Source organism: Hemicordylus capensis, chromosome 3, assembly GCF_027244095.1.
Source record: "Hemicordylus capensis ecotype Gifberg chromosome 3, rHemCap1.1.pri, whole genome shotgun sequence".
Lineage (NCBI taxonomy): Eukaryota > Metazoa > Chordata > Lepidosauria > Squamata > Cordylidae > Hemicordylus > Hemicordylus capensis.
The window spans coordinates 105,878,174-105,902,353 of record NC_069659.1 but is presented as its reverse complement, the minus strand read 5'-3'; the positions used below and the strand labels follow the sequence as shown (position 1 = coordinate 105,902,353).

Genomic DNA, 24,180 nt, shown 5'->3' with positions numbered 1-24,180 from the left:
GATGGTTTCAATACGCAATTGAAAAGTTCACATTTATTCATAAATTAATTAGCACATAACAGTGAAAAGTCTTTCTTCCTGTCCAAGAGAACTGGCAAGCATACACAGAAGGAGGATATATGATAGGATGCCAGCTCAATGCAATACGTGTAGTGATGAATGAATACCTTTTGCTAGATTCAGAAGTGCATACCTGCAGATCTAGGGGTATATACAGACTGCCATGAGATGTTGAAATGAGGCAGTAGAGAAATATAATGAATTTTATATTTATACTTATTTTGAGAGGGGCGGTATAATAGTGGGAAACACATTTTGAATACCAGAGATCAAATGGCAAGTCTTCTTTCACACAAAGGAAAACTGACTGACATCTTGACTGAGCAACTGAGGCTGTAGTTAGCAAGAGGCTGCTCTTAACACGGCCAGAAAGTTTTCCTACTGTCACAATATGCAAAAGGGGATAGGTGCTAGTTTTGCTCATCTTTCTTGCCTTTGAAAGTACTTCACACTTTCGAAAAATTGGTCCTCGAAGGTAGCACAACCCTCGGGAAAACATTTTTGGAAGGCACAAGAAATTTTCAAAGGCAAGGAAGACCAGCAAGAATTGTTCCTGATTTTGCAATTCTTTGTGCAAAACACTTGTTTTACTTACTTAACTAAAGCAGCACAACAGAGAAAGATGAAAAACTGGCAAATACTTGAGGACCTGGGTTATCCTCCTGGCCCATTTTTACTTTCTTTTTTATTTTCCTGTAAAATTTCTCCTCCTATTTTATTAATATTTCATTGAGTAATGGTCCTTAGCTAAACGCTTGGTAACTTTTTGATTAAGAAGCATGACATATTACATTTCCTTTTTTCCATTTACTGATCTTTGAATGTTCATGCTGTTTCTCAGAGTAAAGTAGTGGACAGAAACAAGTAGGTGAAGTCCTGTTTTGTACTCCAGGCCCTGTCATGACCTCTGTGTGCAGCATGCCCCTAATCTTGCTTCCTTAACTGCTGCCTTTCTCTTGGACACAGTTTACCTCCTGAACCTAAGAAGCCTCAGCAGCTCCTTCAGCCTTGCCCTTATATAAAAACCTCCCTTCTTGCCTGCAGCTTCGCCCCCCCCCCCCGAAAACCTGCTGTGTGTTGCTGTTACGCATCATTTTTTGCCTGCTTATCTTGGCCCTGCCAGTTAACAGAGATTCTGGACACCATGTTGAGATAAAGGTGAAATAGTTATTTCCGTTCATCTGAGCCAGCTCCAGATTTCAGGAGGTCTTCAGCAAACTGCCCTTTGTAAGCCCTACTTCAGTGCCCACACCACTTCAGTGTGGTGAAGCTTAGCTTAGCAGATGGGAGAAAGGAGATGAAAATGGTAGAGAGTTGTTCTGCCACCACCCGTTATTGGTCTCAGAGCAATAGTGGGCCCTTGGCAGCTGCCCAAAGATGCCAAACTTTGATGCTGATTCTGCCTCCACCAATAGACTTCTTGACAGTGCTGTTTAGTGCTTACACAACTAACACCATACATCTCCTGATCCTTTGGGTGGAACTTTGCTTGTTACTAGAGTGTGAAATTCACAACCCCACATCCCCAAATTCAAGCCATTTGAATAATTGCTGAACAAGGGGTCAGGGAGAGACTGTCATTTTGCATGGGAATCTCTGTTCAAGTACATTAGAAAGATAGCAATCAGAACATAGCATAGGGAAGGGGTGTAAAACCAAACAGGTTTTCCAATCAGCGTATCCCAATGATCACATCCATATTTTTTCCATTAAACAAAAATGTTATTCTCCCAACCTCTTTCTCCCAATGCCCACCACTCTCTGCAAGCATTCCCCTTCCTGAAGAATTTCTCATGCAGGAGTATGCGACAGGGATAGGAAAGAGAAAACTTTTGAAAGAGAAAACATTCTTCAGCATCTCACCTTCCCAATGTGCAGTACTAACTTGCTGTAAGCTTGTCCTACAGAGAATTAAAGGGCAAACTGGGAATATTTCAAGTGTGAGTCTACTTTCACGTAGGCACACCAGTTTGCCATTAGTAGTTTATTCACAGTAACAATAACTTATGAGGAATTTGCTAGGTGGATTCCTGTGGGGGCCACAGTGGCCCTGATAACATCCTAGGGGACTACTTTTCACTCCCCTGGAATTAGAGTAATTCACTGGCCATTTTGCGTGTGAATCCAAAGGGGTCTTCTTCCTCCCTGGTCATCAGCATAGTCAATAAAACAAAAGATACATACTTCAGGGTGGGTTACACAATTCAGCTTGTTGTGCTGCATTGATTAGGAAAATATGTGGAAAGGATTAGCACTCTGTCTTCTACCTCTTTCAAAAGAAATCCAGATATTAGGAGACAGGGAGAAGTGCACTTCACCTTGCAAGTGCCACCACCTCTTTAACAATAATCTCTTATTTCATATGCATGAATATACAACCACTTGAATCATTCTACATCGCAAGATTATTTCACTTTAAAGAACCTTTAAATTCTCCAGAAAGGACAGCTCACTTTGTAAGCAGGTGATTTGTTGTTGAAGCAGGCAAGTAAAACTTGTGTGCTGATGAATATTTGCATTGATCTACAATAGTGACATAAGAATGCAAGCAAGAGTGCAGCAGCAACTACAACTACTACAACAACTTATATACTGCTCTTCAACCAAATTTCTCAAAGCAGTTTAGTTTACATAGAAAGATAAAGTAGTACATAAATAAGATGGTCCCCTGTCCCCATAGGGCTCACAATCTAAAAAGAAACATAAGGCAAATACCAGAAACAGCCACTAGAGGAATGCTGTGCTTGGGCTGGATAGGGCCAGTTACTCTCCCCCTGCTAAATATAAGAGAATCACCGCTTTAAAAGGTGTCTGCTTAGTTAGCAGGGGTTAACAATTCATTAAAACCTGCTAAACATGTATAAAAGGTGCTTGATTGTCACCGGATGTACAATGGCATTGCAAAATGCAATACGTGAAAATTAGAAGCAGCAAACGGAGAACACTCAAGAGGACAGAATCAACTGCAACACCACATTTACATAGAAAATAGTGGAAAGGTATTTTCTCAATGCCTTTCCATGATCATACTCCACTACTGGTTTGTTAGGTTTTTTTTTTGTTAACTTCTTGATTACATTTTTCATTTGTGCTTATATAAACAAAGCAACTTGTTCTTATATAAACACACACTAATAATTTTAGCTACTTATTATGTCTTAAAGGCAGCTATGAAATAAAGGAAACAGCTATAGAACAGCACATCAGGGTTAATGAAACATGCAACTGTATATGGTAGGTGGGAAATAGCATTTGTAGTTTTAGAAGACATACAAATAGTTGTAAGAATTTGACTTAGATAAATGTTATTGTTACAAATGGGGCTCTAAACTGGGTAGGAACATGTGATAGGGTATTATCTCATCTCTTTCTGTTCCAGAAATAAAATTAGTTCTTTTACATTATCTTGGTTTGAATTGAATCAGAAGAGCAACTGCTAATTTAAAATATTAGGTTAGTAATATGGTTACAGTAATCATAGCTGTCTACTGACAAAACTCTATGACAAATAATATAGTTAATACAAAAATGGTGAACCAATGGCACCAGAAGCAACTTAGTTTTGCAAAGACACAAGGTTTGCATTCTTTATCTACTTTATAATAATTATTTTATTGCACCACAGTTGAAATATTATTTTTAAAAGGAAAGAACTGTATTGACAGGTTTGTCAATGGGACATATTTCTGGAATAATGGCCTTTTACATATGAAGTAACTGGAACAAGTTTAAATGTTAATTATTCTGAAGGTAAATTCTTTCAAAACTTGCTAGTTCTATTTGAAACATACTATGGCCTTATACACCTCTCTCCCTCTCCTGGTATGGAGTCCCTCCTTAATTTCCAAGTTGCAATAGCCATCATTTCCCTACATCAAGCAAACAATGGTTCTAGAGAAGTATTTGCACACAAGAAAAGAGAAGGGAGTGTGATCACCTGTAGTACAGGCAACCTTGTTATCCTCAGGTTCAACACTCACAGTTTCATTTATAGCAATAGCAATAGCACTTACATTTATATACTGCTCTATAGCTGGAAGCTCTCTAAGCGGTTTACAATGATTTAGCATATTGCCCCCCAACATTCTGGGTACTCCATGGTTGGGGAATAGGCACCCAACCTCGGCATATGCTAGCGGGGGGGGGGGGAATCCCATGTAACTTGCGTATCCACATGTCAGGGGCCCGATCCAGTCAGCCATTACCATACTTGTAGAGGTGAATCAGGCAAGGATTCCCCTTTACAAGTAAAGGGCTTGGGTTGGAGGGGTGTGTGGGGGAAAGGATGTGGCCGCAGCGGTGGGGATGGCAGTGGAGGCAGCAATGGAGACTGCTTCTCCTTCTCCACCTGCCTCCCAAATGACTGTGCGGTCTGGTCTGCAGCTCATTTCAGGCCTCTCTGTGCATGCACGCACATGCATAGAGACCAGCCAGCGCAGTCATTTGAAAGGCTGCGCTGGTCATTTGAAAGGGGAGGGAGGAGTCCCCATTGCTGTCTCCACTGCTATCTCTGGCGCATGGTAGTGGATTAAAAAAGGTACTTGGACCCCCACTGCTGCCTCCTTGGTCACCATCCCCACCGTGACCAGGAACCTACCCCCTCAATCCCCATTGCCCCAATGCAGCAATATTTGTGGATTCCATATCTGCAGTTGTAGAGTGGAATGGAAGCCCCATGAATATCAAGATTTTCCTGTACATCCAAATTCAAAAGAATCATACAAATCGAGCCTGTCAATGTCCTGTTAAGACACTGGAAAAATCACTTTTATAAAAAGGGGAAGAAAAATATTAATTTTTACATAGTTAGTCAATATGCTTCACTAAATTGTTTTCTCTTCTGCTGACCAAGCTCTCTCCCCTCCATTGATCACAGTGGGATACAATCCATTTGCTTGTGGATTGTATCCACATTTGCTTGTGGATTGTATCCACAATCCATACTTGGCATCACTAGAACCACTGCATGTTACTGTTCTCTCACTTGTCCTTCAGTGCCTGCACCACATTCCTTCAAAGCCTAATCGATTTGCCCAATACCAGTTAAAATAACTACAGTGCAACTCTATTTAAAAAACAAAATTCCAAGGAAATTATTCTCCATTGTGGAAATGCAAGGTAAACCCAGTGATTTGTTACCTGATAAAATAATGGATGAAAATATCCCCCCCCCCAGTATTTCCACAATGTCATGTTACCTGAGCAATATGTTCCCTGAACTGTAATGCTGTAATAACTTGTTTTTTACAGGACTAAACATGAAAATGCATAACTGGAAAGTAAAAAGAATAGGTGAAACTAAAAAGAGGATCAGCTCAGAAGTTAGTGTATAGGAAGAAATTAAAAAAAAATGTTTCCCTTTATAGAATAACTTGACACATGAAAAATGGTGATATGTACAAAAAAGGTGTATTATTAGGATAAATGATTTCCTGTGCATTAGGGTTATGAATTCAAGAGGAAATAAAGTTTTTGAATGGGCTTGTAATGCTGTACCAAGCTTGGCTTCACATAATACATTGTTGTAAAACCCATGGATGCCAGTTTTAAATAACCACCAAGCCTGTAAAAGGAAAATTAAAGCTACTTAAACTGTGAGCATTCTTTCATACAACCAAGAAACCAAAATTTATACTGCTATGCATAAATGTATGCTAGAGCAAGGGACAATACAGAAACAAATAAGCAATACAAAATGTAATTTAAGTTTTCGTATAAAATATTACTGAAGAGCAACTCTGCAGGAGCCTCAGAAACATCTTATTATTACTACTTCTAACCCAAGGCAAAGAGAAGAACTGAAAATACATTAAAGATTCTGCACAAGACTAAATGATAAGGACTTGAACTGTTCCACATATATAAAGTATTATGCTACATTAATAACTAACACAACAACATAATTTTTAGGATGATCCACAGTACTGTTGAAAGGGTGCTTTATATAAGAAGTACCACAACATTTACAAACCTTTCCTCACATGTCACAGATACTTTGTTCACCAGTTAAAGTATATATATATATACACACACACACACACACACACACACACACTTTATACACACACACACACACACTCCAAGCCAAATTTTATACATAGATTCAAATGCTACTACTGCTACTACAATATTATTCCCCTTTCTTATATGCCAAGATAATTTATTATTATTTTATTACGAAGTTATTATCTATCCCTTAAGTATCATGTCCACAATCCTGCTAATTCACCTAGGCACCTTGAGTTTTCAATGCCATCAGCCATAATATTATTTATTTATTTATTTATTTATTTATTTATTTATTTGATTTCTATACCGCCCTTCCAAATATGGCTCAGGAGGAATACACAGAGAATAATAAATAAATAAGATGGACCCCTGTCCCCAACGGGCTCACAATCTAAAAAGAAACATCAGATAGACACCAGCAACAGTCACTGGAGGTACTGTGCTGGGGGTGAATAGGGCCAGTTACTCTCCCACTGCTAAATAAAGAGAATCACCACGTTAAAAGGTGCCTCTTTGCCAAGTTAGCAGGGGTTCATTCACATCATTCTGAATGGACTGTCTGGCTTGGAGACTGGGGCCCTGTACTTCAGCGAGGGCCAATTTGGAAGGTGGCACTCTACCAAAGACAACCAGGAGCCGACACCGACTTGATGGCACACTTTACCTTTACTAGAGTAAAACTACACATTTTTCCTATGGCATTTATGCTATGGGATCCTGCTGTACTTCCATGCTTTTCAATATCTACATAGGCTGAGTGAGATGATCCAGGGATTTGGGCTGACAAGTCCAGTACTTATATTGGGTACTGGTGGTGAACAGCCATAGTTCAGTAGTGAAACACATGGTTTATACACAGAAGATCCTGGGTTCTATACCCGGCATCCCCATCAGGTAGCAGATGATGAGCAAGACCGCTGCCTGAGAGCCTAAAGCAAACTCCACATCAGCATTTGGGCAAATCCTGGAGCACCCATTCGTGGAGCAACATTGCCAGAGTTTTCTGGGAGAAATGGTGGGTGGACCACAGTGCACTTAGTAGATGACAGCAACAGGCACCAGCAGCTCTTAGCACCACAGGGCCCTGGAGGTCTTGTCAGCTAGCAGTGATGGGTACTATTGATGCTCTTCTCAGTGCTGTGCGGCTAAGCTGCCATATCTCACACTGTTTCTGATGTAGCATCACTCCAGAGCAACACTACATCAGGGCAGTGTGATGACTCCAGCCACACTGGCCCCGAGAGTAACACTAAAGGTAAAGTGTACCTCAGATTCAGATTTTGTGCACATCCCTACCCTTAAAGCTCTAGGATCAGATATCTGAAGAAATGTCTCCTCCCACATAAACTTGCCAGTACATTAAGATCTTTGGAGGCCTTTCTCCCCACATTCTCGGATCAAGTGGGAAGCAGCCAGGGAAGAGGGCGTTTTGGTCTTCACATCCTGCTCCTGAAATGCTCCATAGGAGTTTGTTTTGATATCATTTGGTGGAAGGCTACAGACACTATTTTTTCCAGGTCTTTGAAATGGATTGATATGCTTGTTTTCTATGTGGCTGCTGTGGTTTTTAAACTTCTGTGCTTTTTGTCACCCTGCTTTTACAGTTCTTATTGTTTTATTATGTACTGGTTAATTGTTTTAACTATTTGTCAGCAACTATTTGTCAGCAATATGCTGAAGGCTCAGGGTATAAAACAATTAAAAACTTGCAAAAATAATACTATGCATTCCTTCATGGAGCAGATAATTCCAAATATCAGACCATTCTCAATCTGTACTTTAGTTTACCAAAATTCAAACTAAAACAAAGCTGCTGGCAACTAGAGCAAAAGGAAAAGGACATTTTGCATTTTTAAAAATCCTATCAGAATGGACTCTACAGGAATATAAGACTCATTTTCATGACACAGTTGCTTCACTGATCCCACACTATTAGCCAACACAATAAGTTAGCGGGTGTTTGGCAAAACATAGTCACTGTTTTCTGACCCAATGAGCACATGTATAAAGATGGGATAGGAGAAATCAGAAACAAACTCGGGTATCAGCTAACAACTGTCAGAGTCGTCTTAAAGAAATCTGCCTCACATTTTCAGAACCATATACCCAGACCCAAGATTGTCATTAGATGGTTATAGAAAGAGAGGAAAGTTCAGCAAGTGTAATCTCAGTGTATCTGAAAGAAATCCAGCCTAGCAAAGATAATGGGTGTAAGAGCAGTAGAGGCTGTCACCTCAATTAAAAATGGAATGAAAAACAATGACCACTCCTCCAGCTGTGCTGCCCTATGGCAAGGGGCCAAGTCTCCCCAGTTTAATTCTTGTGATTAAACCCAATCAGAAGATTAACAGTGTCAAACATGGTAGCTGAACCACACACTCCCCATTCACTTTGAGACTTGAAATATTAAAAAGCCCACCATAATCTTGTCTTTTAATATATCCATTGCCCCCACTGTGATTTTCTTTTTTAAAATAAAATATTTATTTATTCATTCATTCGATTTCTATACCGCCCTTCCAAAAATGGCTCAGGGTGGTTTACACAGAGAAATAATAAATAAATAAGATGGATCCCTGTCCCCAAAGAGCTCACAATAAAAAAAAAGAAACGTAGACACCAGAAACAGTCACTGGAGGTACTGTGCTGGGGGTGGATAGGGCGAGTTCTCTCCCTCTGCTAAATAAAAGAGAATCACCACTGATTAAAATATAATCTGTCAGTCCATATACAACATTACATTTACTTGGAACATGCCATTCCGAAGTAACCTATAGTTACACTATTTAAAACATTAGCAATTGATTTTTAAAAAATACAGTTTAGAGACATTAGCAACAAGCATTGTCTGGCCTTCAAAACCTTTAAAAGGTTTTGTAACTTGCAAACAAGGTGCCCTGGTTTGATCTGAATTTCTGTGGGGAAAAGGACAATGCTCCAGTACATTGGCAAGTGTTGGGGCTTGCCTTCAACTGTTAATAATAATGCTAAGAACATTGTTAACAGCAATTTGCCTTTGTTTCACCTTAAAATAAAAAGGAAGAATAATTCACATTAACATTTTCCCCATTTACTTAGTCAGTGGAAAATGTCAAGTCTTTTATTGTTACAGTCTCAGACCAGCACAAACACTAAAACATTACTTTAAATAAAAATCAAAACCATTATTAAGATAAAATTAAATGTATGAAATTAAAAGAGTATATAGTTAATAAAACAACAATAAATGGCTCACAAAATTAGATCTGCAAGGATTCCTTATTAATCATCTGCTGACAAATATTAATTGACGCAGCACAATATCTAGCAACTCTAGTGGTAATTATAGATTCAAATCCAAGAGCAGCAAAGAACAATTAATCCCCCCCCCCCCAGAGATGGAATTTCTTTCTTCTTTATAATAAAAATAATAATTTATATTTTTTTAAAAAAACGAACAATAAAATTGACTCTGTCGAACAGGATATTTACTTAATAAAGGAAAAATAAAAGATGCCCAAATATCCCTATAGAACAGACAAAATAAGAGAACACGTTCAATGGTTTCAATCTGCTCTAATCCACAAGTGCAAAACCTCTCTGAAAACGGAATCCCCCTATAACGTCCTTCAAGCACTAACGAAGGTAGACTATGGCAGCGGACTAAAGTAAACGCTCTTCTATACTTAGGGATCTCCAACTCAGCAAAATAAGGTATGGAGAAACCAAGTATCTACACTCCTCTGTAATATAGAATTTTGAGGCCTTGCTAAGATCAGTTTGCAGCTCAGAATCTAAAATTCACTGTTTAATGAGCAGTTTTGCCTGATCGTAACCCATATTGCATAAGATTACAGGAGAGAGGCCCAATATAGCTATTTTAGCCTCAAAGTATTGATTTCAGCTAGATTGATGATCATCTTGTAAAATTAAAGGGGCTAACCCAACTGAACGATGAACTAATTTAAATCAATACCATAAGATAATCATCCAAACATTGGCCTCAACCTTAATCAAACCTATCTCAAAACATAAAGCAGCATTAGATACACATCTTGGGACACCAAGTGTCGTTCTTAAAAATTTAGATTGCACTCATTCCAAGGTCTCAATATTTGGAAAAAGGCCTAATTGTGCTCCATAAAGGAGTTGAGCTAATAACTTTAAACAGTTAAACTGCTTTAAACAGTTTAAAGGCCACAGGTAGATAATACCCTCCTTTTGTCAGTAGATATTGTAAAATGGCAAAAGAATTTCTCTGAGCATTTGAAGCTACATAATCCCCATGTGTTTTTCTGGTGCCACCAGCATGAAAAACTACTCCTAGATACTTATATAGTACCTCTTGCTCTATTTCATGACCCTCAATCCTCCAAGAACAAATCTTAGGCTACCTAGCAAAGGCCATAATTTTTGTTTTCTGAAAGTTGACCTCAAAACCATCCTTCTTACAATACAAATTCAGGGCCCTCAATGCTTTTCTAAGGCCAACAGGTGTTCTGGGAAGGAGAACAGCGTCATCTGCATATAGCAGGATAGATATATGTCTCCCAGCAAGCTTAGGGTGTGTGTGTGAAAATCCAGGCTGCTAAGCTGGTCCACCATAGAATGTATATAGTAATTAAATAAAAGTGGGGCTAAAATGAAACCCTGTTTAACACCCTTCTGGGTTAGTATAGATCTTGTTACATGTTATTGTGGACTACATCTAACCTTAAGGGAAGTGTCCAGATGTAAAGCTTGTAGGAGATACAACAAACGACAGTCAATGGAGGAAGTCCCCAACTTCTCCCAAAGTTTAATCCATGAAATTGAGTCAAATGCGGCCAAGTTGTTGTTTAACTGCCTCTGGAAGAATAAGATAGTCCCCTGATCTTAATTGAGCAATTAAGCTGTAGATCTCTTAGACTGACATAGGGGTGGACTCAATACAGGGGTGGACTCAATCTCACAAAGAGGGCGGCCACTGCCAGCGCTAGGATCTTTATAAAGATATTGGAAATGTTTCTCCCATATCTCTGGGTGAATATGACAACTTGGGGGACTTAGGCCATGACTAGGAGAATGTTTAACTAAATGCCAAAACAAAGCTGCATCTTTAATACTAACAGCCTGAATGAGCCTCATCCAACTCACTTTCATAGCCTCTTTTTTCTTTCAGGCCAGCAGAGATTTATAATGCCTTTTCTGTAAAAGAAGTTTCTGTGCATCCCACGGGCTAGAGTTTCTTTTATAAACCTAATAGATAGTGATAAGAGCTTTTTTGGCGTTAACACATTCCCTGTCAAACCACTGCTAAGAAACCACTTGACAAGGCTTATGTCTCCTACTAGATAAAAACCATTGGAGTTCGCAAACTAAGGAATTATAAAGTGCTAGAGGCACAGATAATGGGTCATTATTTAACACAGATGCAAGAATATCCCGCAAATAGTCAGAAGCTAGCAGATCTTTAATCACTTGGTCCAGTTGTATCGACCATCTTACTCGACACAGCTAAAAATGAGTAAAGGTAAAGTGTGCCATCAAGTCAATTTCGACTCCTGGTGTCCACAGAGCCCTGTAGTTTTCTTTGGTAGAATACAGGACGGGTTTACCATTGCTTCCTCCAACGCAGTATGAGACAATGCTTTACAACATCTTTCTATATCTCTGCTGCCCAAGATAGTACCAGCGGGGATTCGAACCAGCAACCTTCTGCTTGTTAGTCAAGCATTTCCCCACTGAATGTATAACACTTTTAACTGTATTACAAAAAATTGACACTCAAGTACTGAAAATCTATAGAATTTACTAATACTCCAGACTGAGATTTGTCTTCTGTTCTCATTTTGAAATAATTCTAACTTACCCTTATCCACCTCTCACTTTTACTAAAAGCCAAGTCGTTCAGTTATTAAAGATTTCCTTACCTAAGGACTGGTAGAGCTCAGTCATTTTAGGATGATCCCAGCAGGTGGTTTGCGTCTCATGACTGCAAGACACAAATTTAAAAAAATTACAAGTTACTTTTATGCTAGTTATGGTATGTGTGTTAAATTGGCTTCCTTCCTAAACAAACATTGAGATTAAATAGCTGTACAGTTCAGTTATGATTACTTGACAAAATGAGTAAAATGTAATGGCACAAATTCAGTAGATAAACCTGAATTTACCCAATGCCCCAATTGCTGAATTTAACCCTGCCCCAATTGCTGTTTTTCCAGCCAAATCAGCATACCTTTTCTGCTAGTAAAATGCTGTACTGTGAGCGTTTCTGTTTCTATAAACATTCAGTATTCAACTTTCAGCACGTTTGATTTCAGCACTTTTGATTTACACATTAGTCACAGAAAACATTAGACAAGAGGTAAAACCAAAACCATCTGGAACTGGGCACAATGGCCAACAATTCTTAAAAATGATTTTGGACCACACTTCTTCAAAGATTCATAAAAACATAAAGCTTTCTGTCAGATGCAATCTTACCTTGAAGCAAAATGTGACAACTTTCCTAGGTGGTAGTTTTAGGGAGCTATTAAGGGTCAGACTGACTGACATGCTACCAAGAGAGCATGCTTCAAGGGACTGCAGGGACGCACCAGTAGTCCTCACACAACTCCTGCATTCTCCCTGCGTGTGGGCTGTTACACTGGAACTCTTAGAGATCAGAATGCTCCCCATGCTCCAGAAGGAAGGTCAAATCTGAAACACGTCACTGACTATAAGCAAGGTGTTTTTGATCTTGCTTATCAAAGCAAGATCAAAAAAGCAAGGAAGTGATCTGAATTCTAAGGGCTCTAGCACAACAGTGTGCATGCAGGGAACTGGGGGAATTACACATCCCTGTAATCTCTTGAAGCATGCCATCAATTAGTCGTAGGAAGCTGCCCTATACCAAGTCAGACCATTGGTCCATCTTGCTCAGTATTGTCTATACAGCCTGGCAGCAGCTTCTCCAAGGTTGCAGGAAGGAGTCTCTCTCATCCCTACCTTGGAGATGCCAGGGAGGGAACTTGGAACCTTCTGTATGCAAGCATGTAGATTCTCTTCCCAGGGGGCCCCCATCCCCTGAGAAGAGTATTTTACAGTGCTCACACATGTAGTCTACCATTCAAATGCAAAGCAGGGCCAACCCTGCTGAGCAAAGGGGACAATTCATGCTTGCTACCACAAGACCAGCTCTCCTCCCTAGACCAGCTTTTGGAATGTCAGCCATATTGTGGGGAGTAAGAAACTTATGACAGCTCTGTAAACACCTTACTTAATTCAAGTAAAATAATAAATTTAAGAAATATTTTTATTTTTTTTCTTAATCTATTTTACTTTAATTATGCTAGTAACATAAATAACTTAATATTAGCAATATCAATATTAATATTAATATCTTAATATTAGCAATATCAATATTGCTCAGCAAGTCTGTGGATGAGCTGAATTTGCTACAAGATTCTAATGACCGGACTACATCAGCATCTGGACAGTCCTATAACACAATTAGTTTGTATTTCAAGACTTAATTGTACATTCATAATATAATGTGAGGGTTTGGTCATCAACATTTTATCACATGATGTCTCATCACATAACACTGCAAGCTATTATTTATCAACCTGGTCCAAAGCCTAAACTATTATATTAACACTACGGATTGGAGATTCATATAAAAAGGCTCTTATCATGAATACCACATGTAATCATTACATAAATAAATTCTGCATGAATAAATTCTATCAGCCAGATCCTCCCTCAAGACGTCAAAACTGGCAGTAACCCATGGAAGTTACACAAGAATCATAGGGAATCATTGTATCAGTGGGCTTCGTAAACAGTGTTCCCTCTAAGGCGTGTGCATGAGCAAGCACTCACACCTTTTTTGATGTCCGCTCAGTTAATTTTAGATCCCGCTCAGGTTGAATCAGGAAGGTACCACTCTGAATGTATGTGTGCACACACTGCCTTGATACCGCCCAGAACAAAACTAATTCCGCACACAAGTGAAAAGAAAAGAAAAGACCAATGACCAAAAATAATCTGATTGATCCTAATCATACTTTTCTTATGTACTTGCTAGCTAGCTATATGAAAGGTAAATGCACAAGAAGATCCAAAAACATGCTGTGAAACTGAAGCTGTATTGTGACTTCATTCCATTCACAGAAAAGCTACGATCATTTATTAGTTTATCATACTCAAATACAGCCTGTTGAGCTAGCTGAAGGTTGTAGGAAGGGCAGTGTTTCAGCAGCGTACATTGTCCGTGACAGCACTTTTGACAGTGACACACCTATATAGCAGAATCGAAAAGGGTAAAAAATAAATAAATGGTATGTTTCCTACAGATCTAGCTCACTATAAAAGACAGGAGATGATAGTTTGGTAGCAGCAAGAAGCTGATCAATCATGTTGAGTTTTCAACATGGTTGTTAATGTTCACACATCAGTCACAGAAAACATGAGACAGATATAACAAAAATCATCTGGGTTAAAAGTAGTTTGAATTCAGCTATGACCCACTGACTTTGCCACTTTTTGACAAATTAAGAATGAGAGAGAGAGAGAGAGAGAGAGAGAGAGAAAACAGAACACCATAGATACCTTGCTCATGAAAATCAACAGTACAAATAGCAGTTGACTCCAATACCACCACACACCTGGAAATGATGGCAGGGTGTCAACTGATAAAAGCTGTGAATATAAATCAGATTAATTCCCAATGGTCATTGTTGTCCTGGGAAAGGCAAAAATTCTCCAAATGCCAAATGAGCCAGAAGTACCTAGCTAATTATAGTCACTTAAATATTTATCACAGAAATAGGAGGTCTATGTCCATTATAGAAGATGACAATGACTAACTCTTCCTCAGACAAATACTCCTAGTTTTCCCTGGCCTCCCTGTGTGGGCACTGCTGTGCAAGAAGCCTTAGAGCACTCTCTTAGAACACTCTCTATGCATCAGAAGGGCTCTGCAAGATTAGAAAGATGTCACTGAGGGTCAGTATGCACGCTTAATTAGTTGGGAAGTTAGCCACTGACCACATGCAGACATAATGCCAAGAGAGACATGCATGAACAGACCTCCTCATCAATCTGAACCTCTCACAAGCAAAAGTGTGGTTTGATCCTGGTTTAAGGTTAACAGTAACCTACCATTTCCTGAATTGCAATCAGTTTATTTTGATACTGAAGTGGACACTTTCAATCCTCCTCCCCTTTCACACAAAAGCAGACAGGGAGCACATAAGCCTGAGGTTCAGCTCTGTGCACGCATGTAAAACTCAACTATTGTGTAGTGTTATGTCTGCATGATGCCCATGGGGCAAGCAGATATTCAAACACCTTTCTAATGTTCTGGTTCTTCAATTTCTTCGTAGGATTGAAAGACAAGAAATGATATGACACAGAACTATAGTTAACTGGTCCTGTGTGACATCCAGAGCACTGGAGTGTTTGTGTCTCCTTTTGATTTAGGTTAGAATAAACCAAGATCAGTCATGACATCCAAACCAACTATCTTGGTTTTATACTAAGCTAACTGAAATAAACTGCAATCCGTAACCAAGGTTTGAAGTGAGTTACACATTGCAGTGTATTTCAAGTAAATAGGTTACAATAAACCAATACTGGATGGCTTGTACATCATGACCAACCATTATTTATTTGAATCTAATTCAGAAGTAGATGCTCACACAGGCAGGGGAGAGCATATGCATCTGTGAGACTCAGGGATGTTGTACAGGACCAGGCTTATGGTTCTGCATGCCATCTGAACCAGCCTAGAGATGTAAGATCTGAACTGTTTAAGATGTAGCATAACATTTAATGGGCTGAAATAAGCCCTGTTCAGGCATTATATAACTATTATGAACACTGTACATAGTTACAACATTCCAACACGTCAAAGGCCCCATTCCCACATTAATGCTCTGGACTACCACTCCCCCTTTCTGTCAATGAATGCAGCATTTGTATGCAGAGATAAACATTGTACCTGGGAAGATATTCTGCCCCCCCCCCCCCACCCCCCACAATTGGAAACACACTGTTAACTAATAAGAAGTACGAGACTTTAGCAAAATTTCAAGTATCTCTACTTCACCTACATAGGCCCTAAGCAGTGTACCCCAGTCTCTGTGCTTCTCGCAGCCAAAAATAGGACATCAAAACATGAGGAAGAATATTCCACAGCTGTTACCTGTATTTATCAGGCCACATGCCTAGGGTTGGGATGGAGAAGAAAGTGTTCAAATATGACTGCTAGATAGGGAACCTCCTGGGTACAACAGCTGGCCCATGAAGTCTGACCACCTGCTGGGAGGTGTGAAGTGGTCTACCACTACCATGCCATTGCTACTTCAGAGTTACAAACCTGGAAGAACCATGGCATACTGTGAGCACCATGTGTGCACTGCTATCCAGGGACTAAAGTAAAGTTGTGCCGTCGAGTTGGTGTTGACTCCTGGCAACCAAAGAGCCATGTGGTTTTCTTTGGTAGAATACAGGAGGAATTCACCATTTCCAACTCCTGTGCAGTTTAAGATGATGCCTTTCAGATCCTCCTATATCGCTGCTGCTCAATATAGGTGTTTCCCATATTCTGGAAAACATACCAGTGGGGATTCAAACCAGCAACCTCTTGCTCCCTAGGCAAGTTACTTCCCTGCTGCACCATTAGATGGTTATCCAGGGACTAACTGCATTCAAAGAGGTGAACATCACATTCCACATCATGCCCTGTGTTGGCACAAAGCCCTAAGATGTCAGTCAGCTGTAGTTTTGCTCTTTATCAAAATATATTTTCAAGTCTATATGCATAGTAAATATATTGTCTGAACTGACAGCATATGAATCCAACTGATTGACAGGGCAGTGCCAGTCAGGTCCAAAATGCACATTACATGCAAAGTGTGTAGCACTTTAGAGGAGAAAGGGCTAGCCCTTTAGAGGAGAAATCTAATTAGTAAATAAATAAATAAATAATAATAATAATAATAAACAACTGCTTCCCGTGATAACAATTGGGAATGAAGAGGGAGTGGAAGCAGAGAAAGGGTTTGGGCCATAGCTAAGTGGTAGAGCATCTGCTCTGCATGCAGCAGGTCTCAGGTTCAATCCCCAGCATCTCCAGGAGGGGATGCGGGGGGGGGGGAGTCTCCTGCCTGAAATGCTGGAGAATTGCTGCCAGCCTGTGTAGACAATACTGAGCTAGATGGATCAAGGATCTGACTTGGTACAAGGCAGCTACCTATTTTACTATGGTTACATGCCACATCACCTCCCTGCTGCTGACTGCTCTTATAGGAAGCAGTTTTTGCTGCTTTAAAGGAATGGTCAGGCTTCCATTAGCCACATTTGTATGCATGGGTAGCTTTAGTCTCCCAGATTAGTAATTCACAGATTTCACAAGCAAATCTACATGTTATCAACTGAGACAATATATTGACCCATTAAAATAATGTGGGGGAAATTCCTATGCTGGCAGAAAAGCAGCATATGAGCAGCCCCTAATAAGCACTGACAAAATCAGATTATACCCAGTGCTTACTAATGCCCTCTCCCAAATAGCTTTTTCTCAGTGCAGATTCTCACTCTGACCTGAATGGAACTCATCCTTGAGTCAAACAAGTGTCATGCAGCAATCATGACACCATTCTTTAACAAAAAGGACATATGTAACCATTATACATAAATAAATCATATCTCTTTTTAATAGTTTTTTATTGAATAAAAGAAGGAACAGAACAAAGCGAAAGTACATCTCTTGAATTAACAAGAAACAAAGTCAATCTGAGTTCAAGACTAAGTAAAATAGTAAGAATAACCAAATAAGACATACAACATCCACTTACAAACCTTAATATTGAATACATCCCTGATACTAAACAGCACAAATTACAATACGACTCCAGACCTAGGAAATAATTGTAACCTTCGCTGGGTATTATATTTAATAAACTATTTCCAAATTAACACAAAAGACTCCATAGATGTTTGTTTCATATATGCTGTTACTCTGGAGAATAATCCCACAACTTCAGTAACCAATTATCAGTGGAAGGCATTACCGAGGAGCGCCAGTTAGCCGCATATAATATTCTAGCCGCAGTAATCATACACAGAGACAGCTCTGTATGTCTTGTAGGAATATTAGGTTTAGGCATATTTAAAAGAAAAATTTCTGTAGAAAAAGAAAATTTAATATCTAAAATTTGCTCCATAAGTAAATTAATTTGCTTCCAAAAAGACTGTGCTTCACTAAAGGTCCGCCACATATGACAGAACGTTCCCACTTGCTGATTACATTTCCAACAGCCCTTTGAATAATTATTGTCAATCTTGTTAATAACATTTGGAGTAGTATACCAATGATAAAACATTTTGTACCCGTTTTCTCTCAAATTATTACTAGAAGTAAATTTAATATTTTTTTGGAATAGAACCGGGTTCAAATCCCCATTCAGCCATGTTACTTGCTGGGTGACTCTGGGCCAGTCACTTCTCTCTCAGCCTAACCTACTTCAGAGGGTTGTTGTGAGGAGAAACTTAAGTATGTAGTACAGCGCTCTGGGCTTTTTGGAGGAAGAGTGGGATATAAAAAATGTAAATAATAATAATAAAAAATATTTCCCCCCCATTGAAATTCCCAATCTTGAATTCCTATTAAACACAGGAAACATAGGAAACTGCCATATACTGAGTCAGACCATTGGTCTATCTAGCTCAGTATTGTCCTCACAGACTGGCAGTGGCTTCTCCAAGGTTGCAGGCAGGAATCTCTCTCAGCCCTATCTTGGATAATTGTTTTGTTCATGTTCTTCATCCATTTAATCATGCATTCTTTAATCATACTTCAGTAGCAATACATATATCGCTCCTAACAAATTGTCAACTCTCTTATTTACTTGTTGTTCAAATTCGGTTAATCTTCTAAATTTCCCCCCTTACCTTTGTATCTCTTTCTACACTGTTAAGGTGATTTGTAAATACTGAAAGGGAGGCTTTTGAGTCGATTACAATGTAAGTATTTGCATGGATTTCATTTTAACATTATTCATAGTCAGACTTTGTAAAGTATATGTCTTCTTTCTCCAGAATTGATATTTACCGGTCCATTCTTCTTCATGAAAATAAACATTTAGAATTGATACCAGCGGTGATAAGCTTGGGATGATCCTTTTTTGATATTTATCCCAAACATGTAAGACTATTTCTCAAAGTGTATAATTGTATCTCTAGATCTTTCCTCTTTGTATCATTCCAAAAAAGATTATGTAAACCTTCAGAGAGATCTGACCCCTCATAAATCATATCTCAATGAGAGGAGAAATGGACTCAAGAACTGGCAGTACTTCTTTTACTACTACATGAAATTTTAAGGAAACATGATCATTTGCCAAAGGACTCAGTGAAAGCTGAGAGTGACTGTAAAGAGGAAGAGTAGATTTTACTGGTACTTTATATTCAGAACACAAGAAGGCTGCAGCTATTTCACTCTACCAACTAAGAAGTGTTCCTCCTTTCTGAACATTTTCAGCTTAGAAAGTTATCAACAATTACACACACAAGTGCAGCTCAAGGAAAGGTTAGATTCCACCGAGACTTCTCTTCATAAGCCTCTTTGCCATTTTCAAAGGCCATTTAATTGTTAGCTTTGGGGCGGCTTGAATGGGGGAGGAATGCGCGTGTGCGCACACACGCGCGCACGCACACACACGGCAAAGAGAAATGCCAACTCAACAACTCTAAGCATTCTTAACCACACTTGGGAACACAGTAGCATCTTTAATAGATCTGAAGCAATTTTGAACTCTGGTGAGCAAGCCTCCCCAAAGTGTATAGTTTGTCTCCAAGAAAACAAAACATTCCAGCATAAACAAGGCTCAAATGGTGAGATGTGCAAAAAGCAAGATGTTCAATACTAAAAGGATAACTGTAACAAGTCATTCATACTACATTCTCTCACCCTCATCCAGGAACTCTAAATTGTGGTGTTCTAAAATGATATGGCGCAGCAGGGAAGCAACATGCTTAGAGAGCAGGAGGCTGTTGGTTTGAATCCCCACTGGTATGTTTCCCAGAATATGGGAAACTCCTATATCAGGCAGCAGCGATACAGGAAGGTGCTGAAAGAAATAATCTCATACTGCATGGGAGAAGACAATGATAAACCACTCCTGTGGAAGACAATGGTAAACCACTCCTACACCAATAAAACCACATGGCTCTGTGTTTGCCAGAAGTCAATGGCACAACCAACCAACCATGATGTAAAGTAATTTAAGGAAGCATCCAGAGCTGGGTCGGGGGAGATGAATAAACCATCTCCACCACAAGTGAGTGGACTCAGATACTCACTAGACATGGAGAGAAACCTTTTTTTCCCCCTTCTGCCTGCTGCTTGGGACATCCTTATCTAGGTGTCTGTGGGGCACACCAGGGTGGCTAGACTTCTGAGTGGGTCCATTCACACTACATACTCAGCCCTTTAATGCCTTTACAGAAACATTGCTCATGTTATAGTACTTCTGGAGCTATTCAAATTGATGCTCTGGTGTTAATAAAAGCATCTTGAGGTTATTAAGTTCAGTGTTTTGTTTGAAGCAAATAAGCTTTGGAGTCCAGCAGTGAAGATGGAGGACAAATGTGAGGGACAACTATTCAACTCAAGTGTTTTGGGTTCAGAGGAAAGACACATTGATTATTATGTATGTCAGGTTATTAGGTATGTCGGTATGTCAGGGGAGTTCAATAAAATGCGAGGGAACTCCTCAGAGGCTTATGGGGGGCCCTTATTATTGCACCCTTATTGGAGTCCTTACTATTTTAAAGAATCATTAACTAATTAGCAAAAAGTCCATCATAGAAAGGCTGAAGGTGAGCCATTTCCTCCCCGATCTCTCCTGCTCTCCATTTGTTCAAGGAGCCAGTCAGTATACTCCCACCCCCATAGAAATCCTTTTTGCAGAGTGCACATATTCTGTTTGTTCAGAGAGAGGGGGGGAGGGAGAGAGCACTAGAGGTCTGGAACCTCCAGACCTGAAGCAAATTGAAAATTATCTCTGAAATGTGAGTTCTGAGATGCACACACTTTCCTATTCATCCAGTTTCCAAGCCAGACAGGAAGCTGAATGGGAAGGAGATGGTAAATGAAAAAGAAGAAGACTCTACCCTTGCTTGCACATTCTGGCCTCTGTTTTCTTCTCCCTAGAGTTGATGACACCAGCTAGGAAGCTGAAAGGGAATGGAATGAAGCTATGATTGGTTTCTCAGGGGATGGAGCCACTCTGGGAAGAGAAGAAGGTTTAAAGTTCCCTTCCTGGCTTCTCCAAAATAGGGCTGAGAGAAATTCCTGCCTGCAACCTTGGAAAAGCCACTGCCAGTCTGTGAAGACAATACTGAGCTAGATAGATCAATGGTCTGACTCAGTATATGGCAGCTTCCTATGCTCCTATGGGTGAAACAAGTGCTCTCTCCCACCTTCTGGTCCATTGCTGGCATGAAGTAAATGAAGAACTTGGTTGGATAGAGTGGCCTGGGCGACAAATGGAAGAGAGAAATAAGCACATGGCATGCTCACTCATCCCGAGACTGGACTGCACAGAGTTTAGTCAGGTTTTCCTTGTAGAGAATTGGGGTGAAGATCATATAGGTCCAGCCTCAACAAACCAGCTTGGTGTCACTGTCAGGGACTATTGCAGCTGCTTCCTATCAGGGTCCACCAACAGCAGAGGTTCAGCATGAACAAGGCACAGAAGTTCAAAGCTGCCATAGATATATAGGACATAAATAAATAGATCTAATTCATGTTAAAATACCCAGAGGATTCAGTTGCTTCAATGCAATCACATTGTGATCTGGAACATTGTTCCCCTGGAACTCCCACGTTTAGTAAGTCTACCAAGTTGGTATACCATTATTAAAAACAATAAAAGGGAACATCCCAGCACTTGAATAGCAAAGATTATCTGGAGGATTTCAATGCAGATTGTTTACAAACTAACAAAGATAACAAAGATATCAAATGACAGCAAAGATAAACATACATTCCTTTTAAAGGATCCTTATTAGTGGAGCTCTCTAGTTTCAGACGTCTTGCTTCTGTACTTTATAGTACAACTTATTTTGTAAAAGCAATGAAAGTGATAGGGAAAAATAAAACCTAGCCTAAACTATCAATATGTGTGTGTGCGCACACACACACAGAATCCTCTCATACTTCTAGAATTGTGTTCTTGAATTTATTCTCTCTTCCAGATGTCTAAAAGGTGTCTTACTGCACAAGTTTCTACCAAGCTTATTCATTAAGAAGCTCTTGCAGATAAAAATTTGAATGTACAACTTCACCACATCACTCTTCAAATTATTTTATTCTTAATTTGCAACATGAGAGCAATCTCCATTGCTCTATTATCCCCCTCCCACTCCCTTATTTGAAAAATGCAGTATGAGCTAGATGTGTATGTGTGAAGAATAACAAATGCTGCAAGGTGGCTACTGGAAGCCAGTAAGACCCACTTATAACTAGAAATTACAGTTTTATAGCAGACTACCAAACTGATTTAATTTAAAAGAGTACAATTGATGCAGCCTTTTTCATCTTTTTGTTTTAAAACAGTACATGTGTTTTCTTTGGTGTAATTGGGTCAGGGAAATATATATAACTAAGATTTTCCCTTCCTTTTGCTAAACTAACTTTAAACCTCCTTCATATTAATCGTGTTGTAAACAAATTGTTACTCATTCAAGAGAGGAGACAATTTTGGACCAATTAAAATCGAACTTGCTTGCAATGGCTGTCATTTAGAGCTGCAAACATTTTATATATTTTCCCACATTTTCCTGGAGAATAAATTAATCAGTGTGAAAATAATAGAACAGTGATGCAGGAAGTAGCATCTCTTGTGGTCTGTGAAGGATTACTATTTGTCTTTATCTATAAATCTGGAGTCCATTGATCCACATGCTGAAATTGTTTCTTTTTAATCTTTGGATCAGCGTGTTTTTGGAGGAAAAGTTAGCTGTTCAGAGCTTTATTGGCTTTGGCTGGCATTTTCAGAATTCAAAGATGATGCACAAATAAATTAAGAAGTTTTTGCATTAGTAGCGTGTAGAGCAGAAGGGAGTAAATGTCAACTGCTAAGTACAGTATGGTAATTATTTCTCTCTTTTGATGTGCAGCATTTTATTTTGTGCACTTTGACAGTTAAAGCTTGGTGAGCCAAACCCCTCCAGCTGTTACTTGTCCACTGATCTATTTGCTTTTCAAAGCTTATCCTCTCCACTTCTGCCAAAGCAATTTCACTGCAGGGTCTTGTCGAATTCAGGATCAAACAATGACAACTGCATGCAATTCCTTAGCGATAATGGGCCAGAGATCTTTTATGGAACTCTAATTTTGTTTCCTCTGGTTTTAGTACTGAATAGGCAGTCTCTCCCTAAACTAGTTCTTATTCTAAGAAGCAAGCTTCAATATAACCCAGGGATGGATACATTTAAGGATCCAGTACTACATTAAATAAAGTCCTACAGATGTGCAGAATGTAAATGCACAGCATGCAACATATAGCCAGACACAGTTCTGAAACGCATGTATCCTTTCTGTTCATTAGTGCAAAAATACTTCCCTCACATTTAAAATGTTGCATCTTTCTAATTCTCTCCATCCCCCAGCTTAGCACTTGAGGTCTAAAATATTTGTATGGACCAAGTGTATTTAGAAAAAACTGCATTCATAAACCAACATACAGTACATACTTATGTAATATGTTCTTAAGAGAGAGAGAACACACAACGGATGTAGATACAGTGTTCTGTCCTTTAAATCAAAACTTTAACTATAAAATAATGAAACAGACTAACTTCCCCCTTTGACCCTCTGCACAAATATTTGATATTATCTCCCTCTCATCATTCCTGGCTTCCTGCTTAGCTGCTTTTTACATGTATTGTTTCATTCATACCTACTTATTCAGCATGTTCCAACTAGACCACAGTTACCAAGACACTGAGAGCACATTAGAGGGAGAGGGAGAGAAATGCACTGAATTAAATGTCAGTTCGAATTCCCAGAAGAAATCAAGCAGAAATTTGACCTTTTAGCATAGTGAATGAAAGGTATGGTAGCTTTCTTCTGCAGCATCTTTAAACACAATA

The 24,180-nt window shown here is 39.3% G+C and overlaps 1 protein-coding gene across 22 annotated transcripts in view; it reads right to left on the bottom strand.

Annotated features, from left to right (window-relative positions):
• DMD (dystrophin) overlaps window positions 1–24,180 on the bottom strand; it is a 1,901,967-nt gene that overhangs the window by 114,315 nt on the left and 1,763,472 nt on the right. For all 22 annotated transcript variants that reach the window (XR_008319265.1, XM_053308495.1, XM_053308494.1 and 19 more), the window contains one exon: window positions 11,961–12,022. Coding sequence is in view for 21 of the 22 variants with exons in the window: in XM_053308495.1 (XP_053164470.1) it covers window positions 11,961–12,022 (62 nt within the window). In the remaining variant the exon portion in view is untranslated. The remainder of the gene's footprint in view (window positions 1–11,960; window positions 12,023–24,180) is intronic.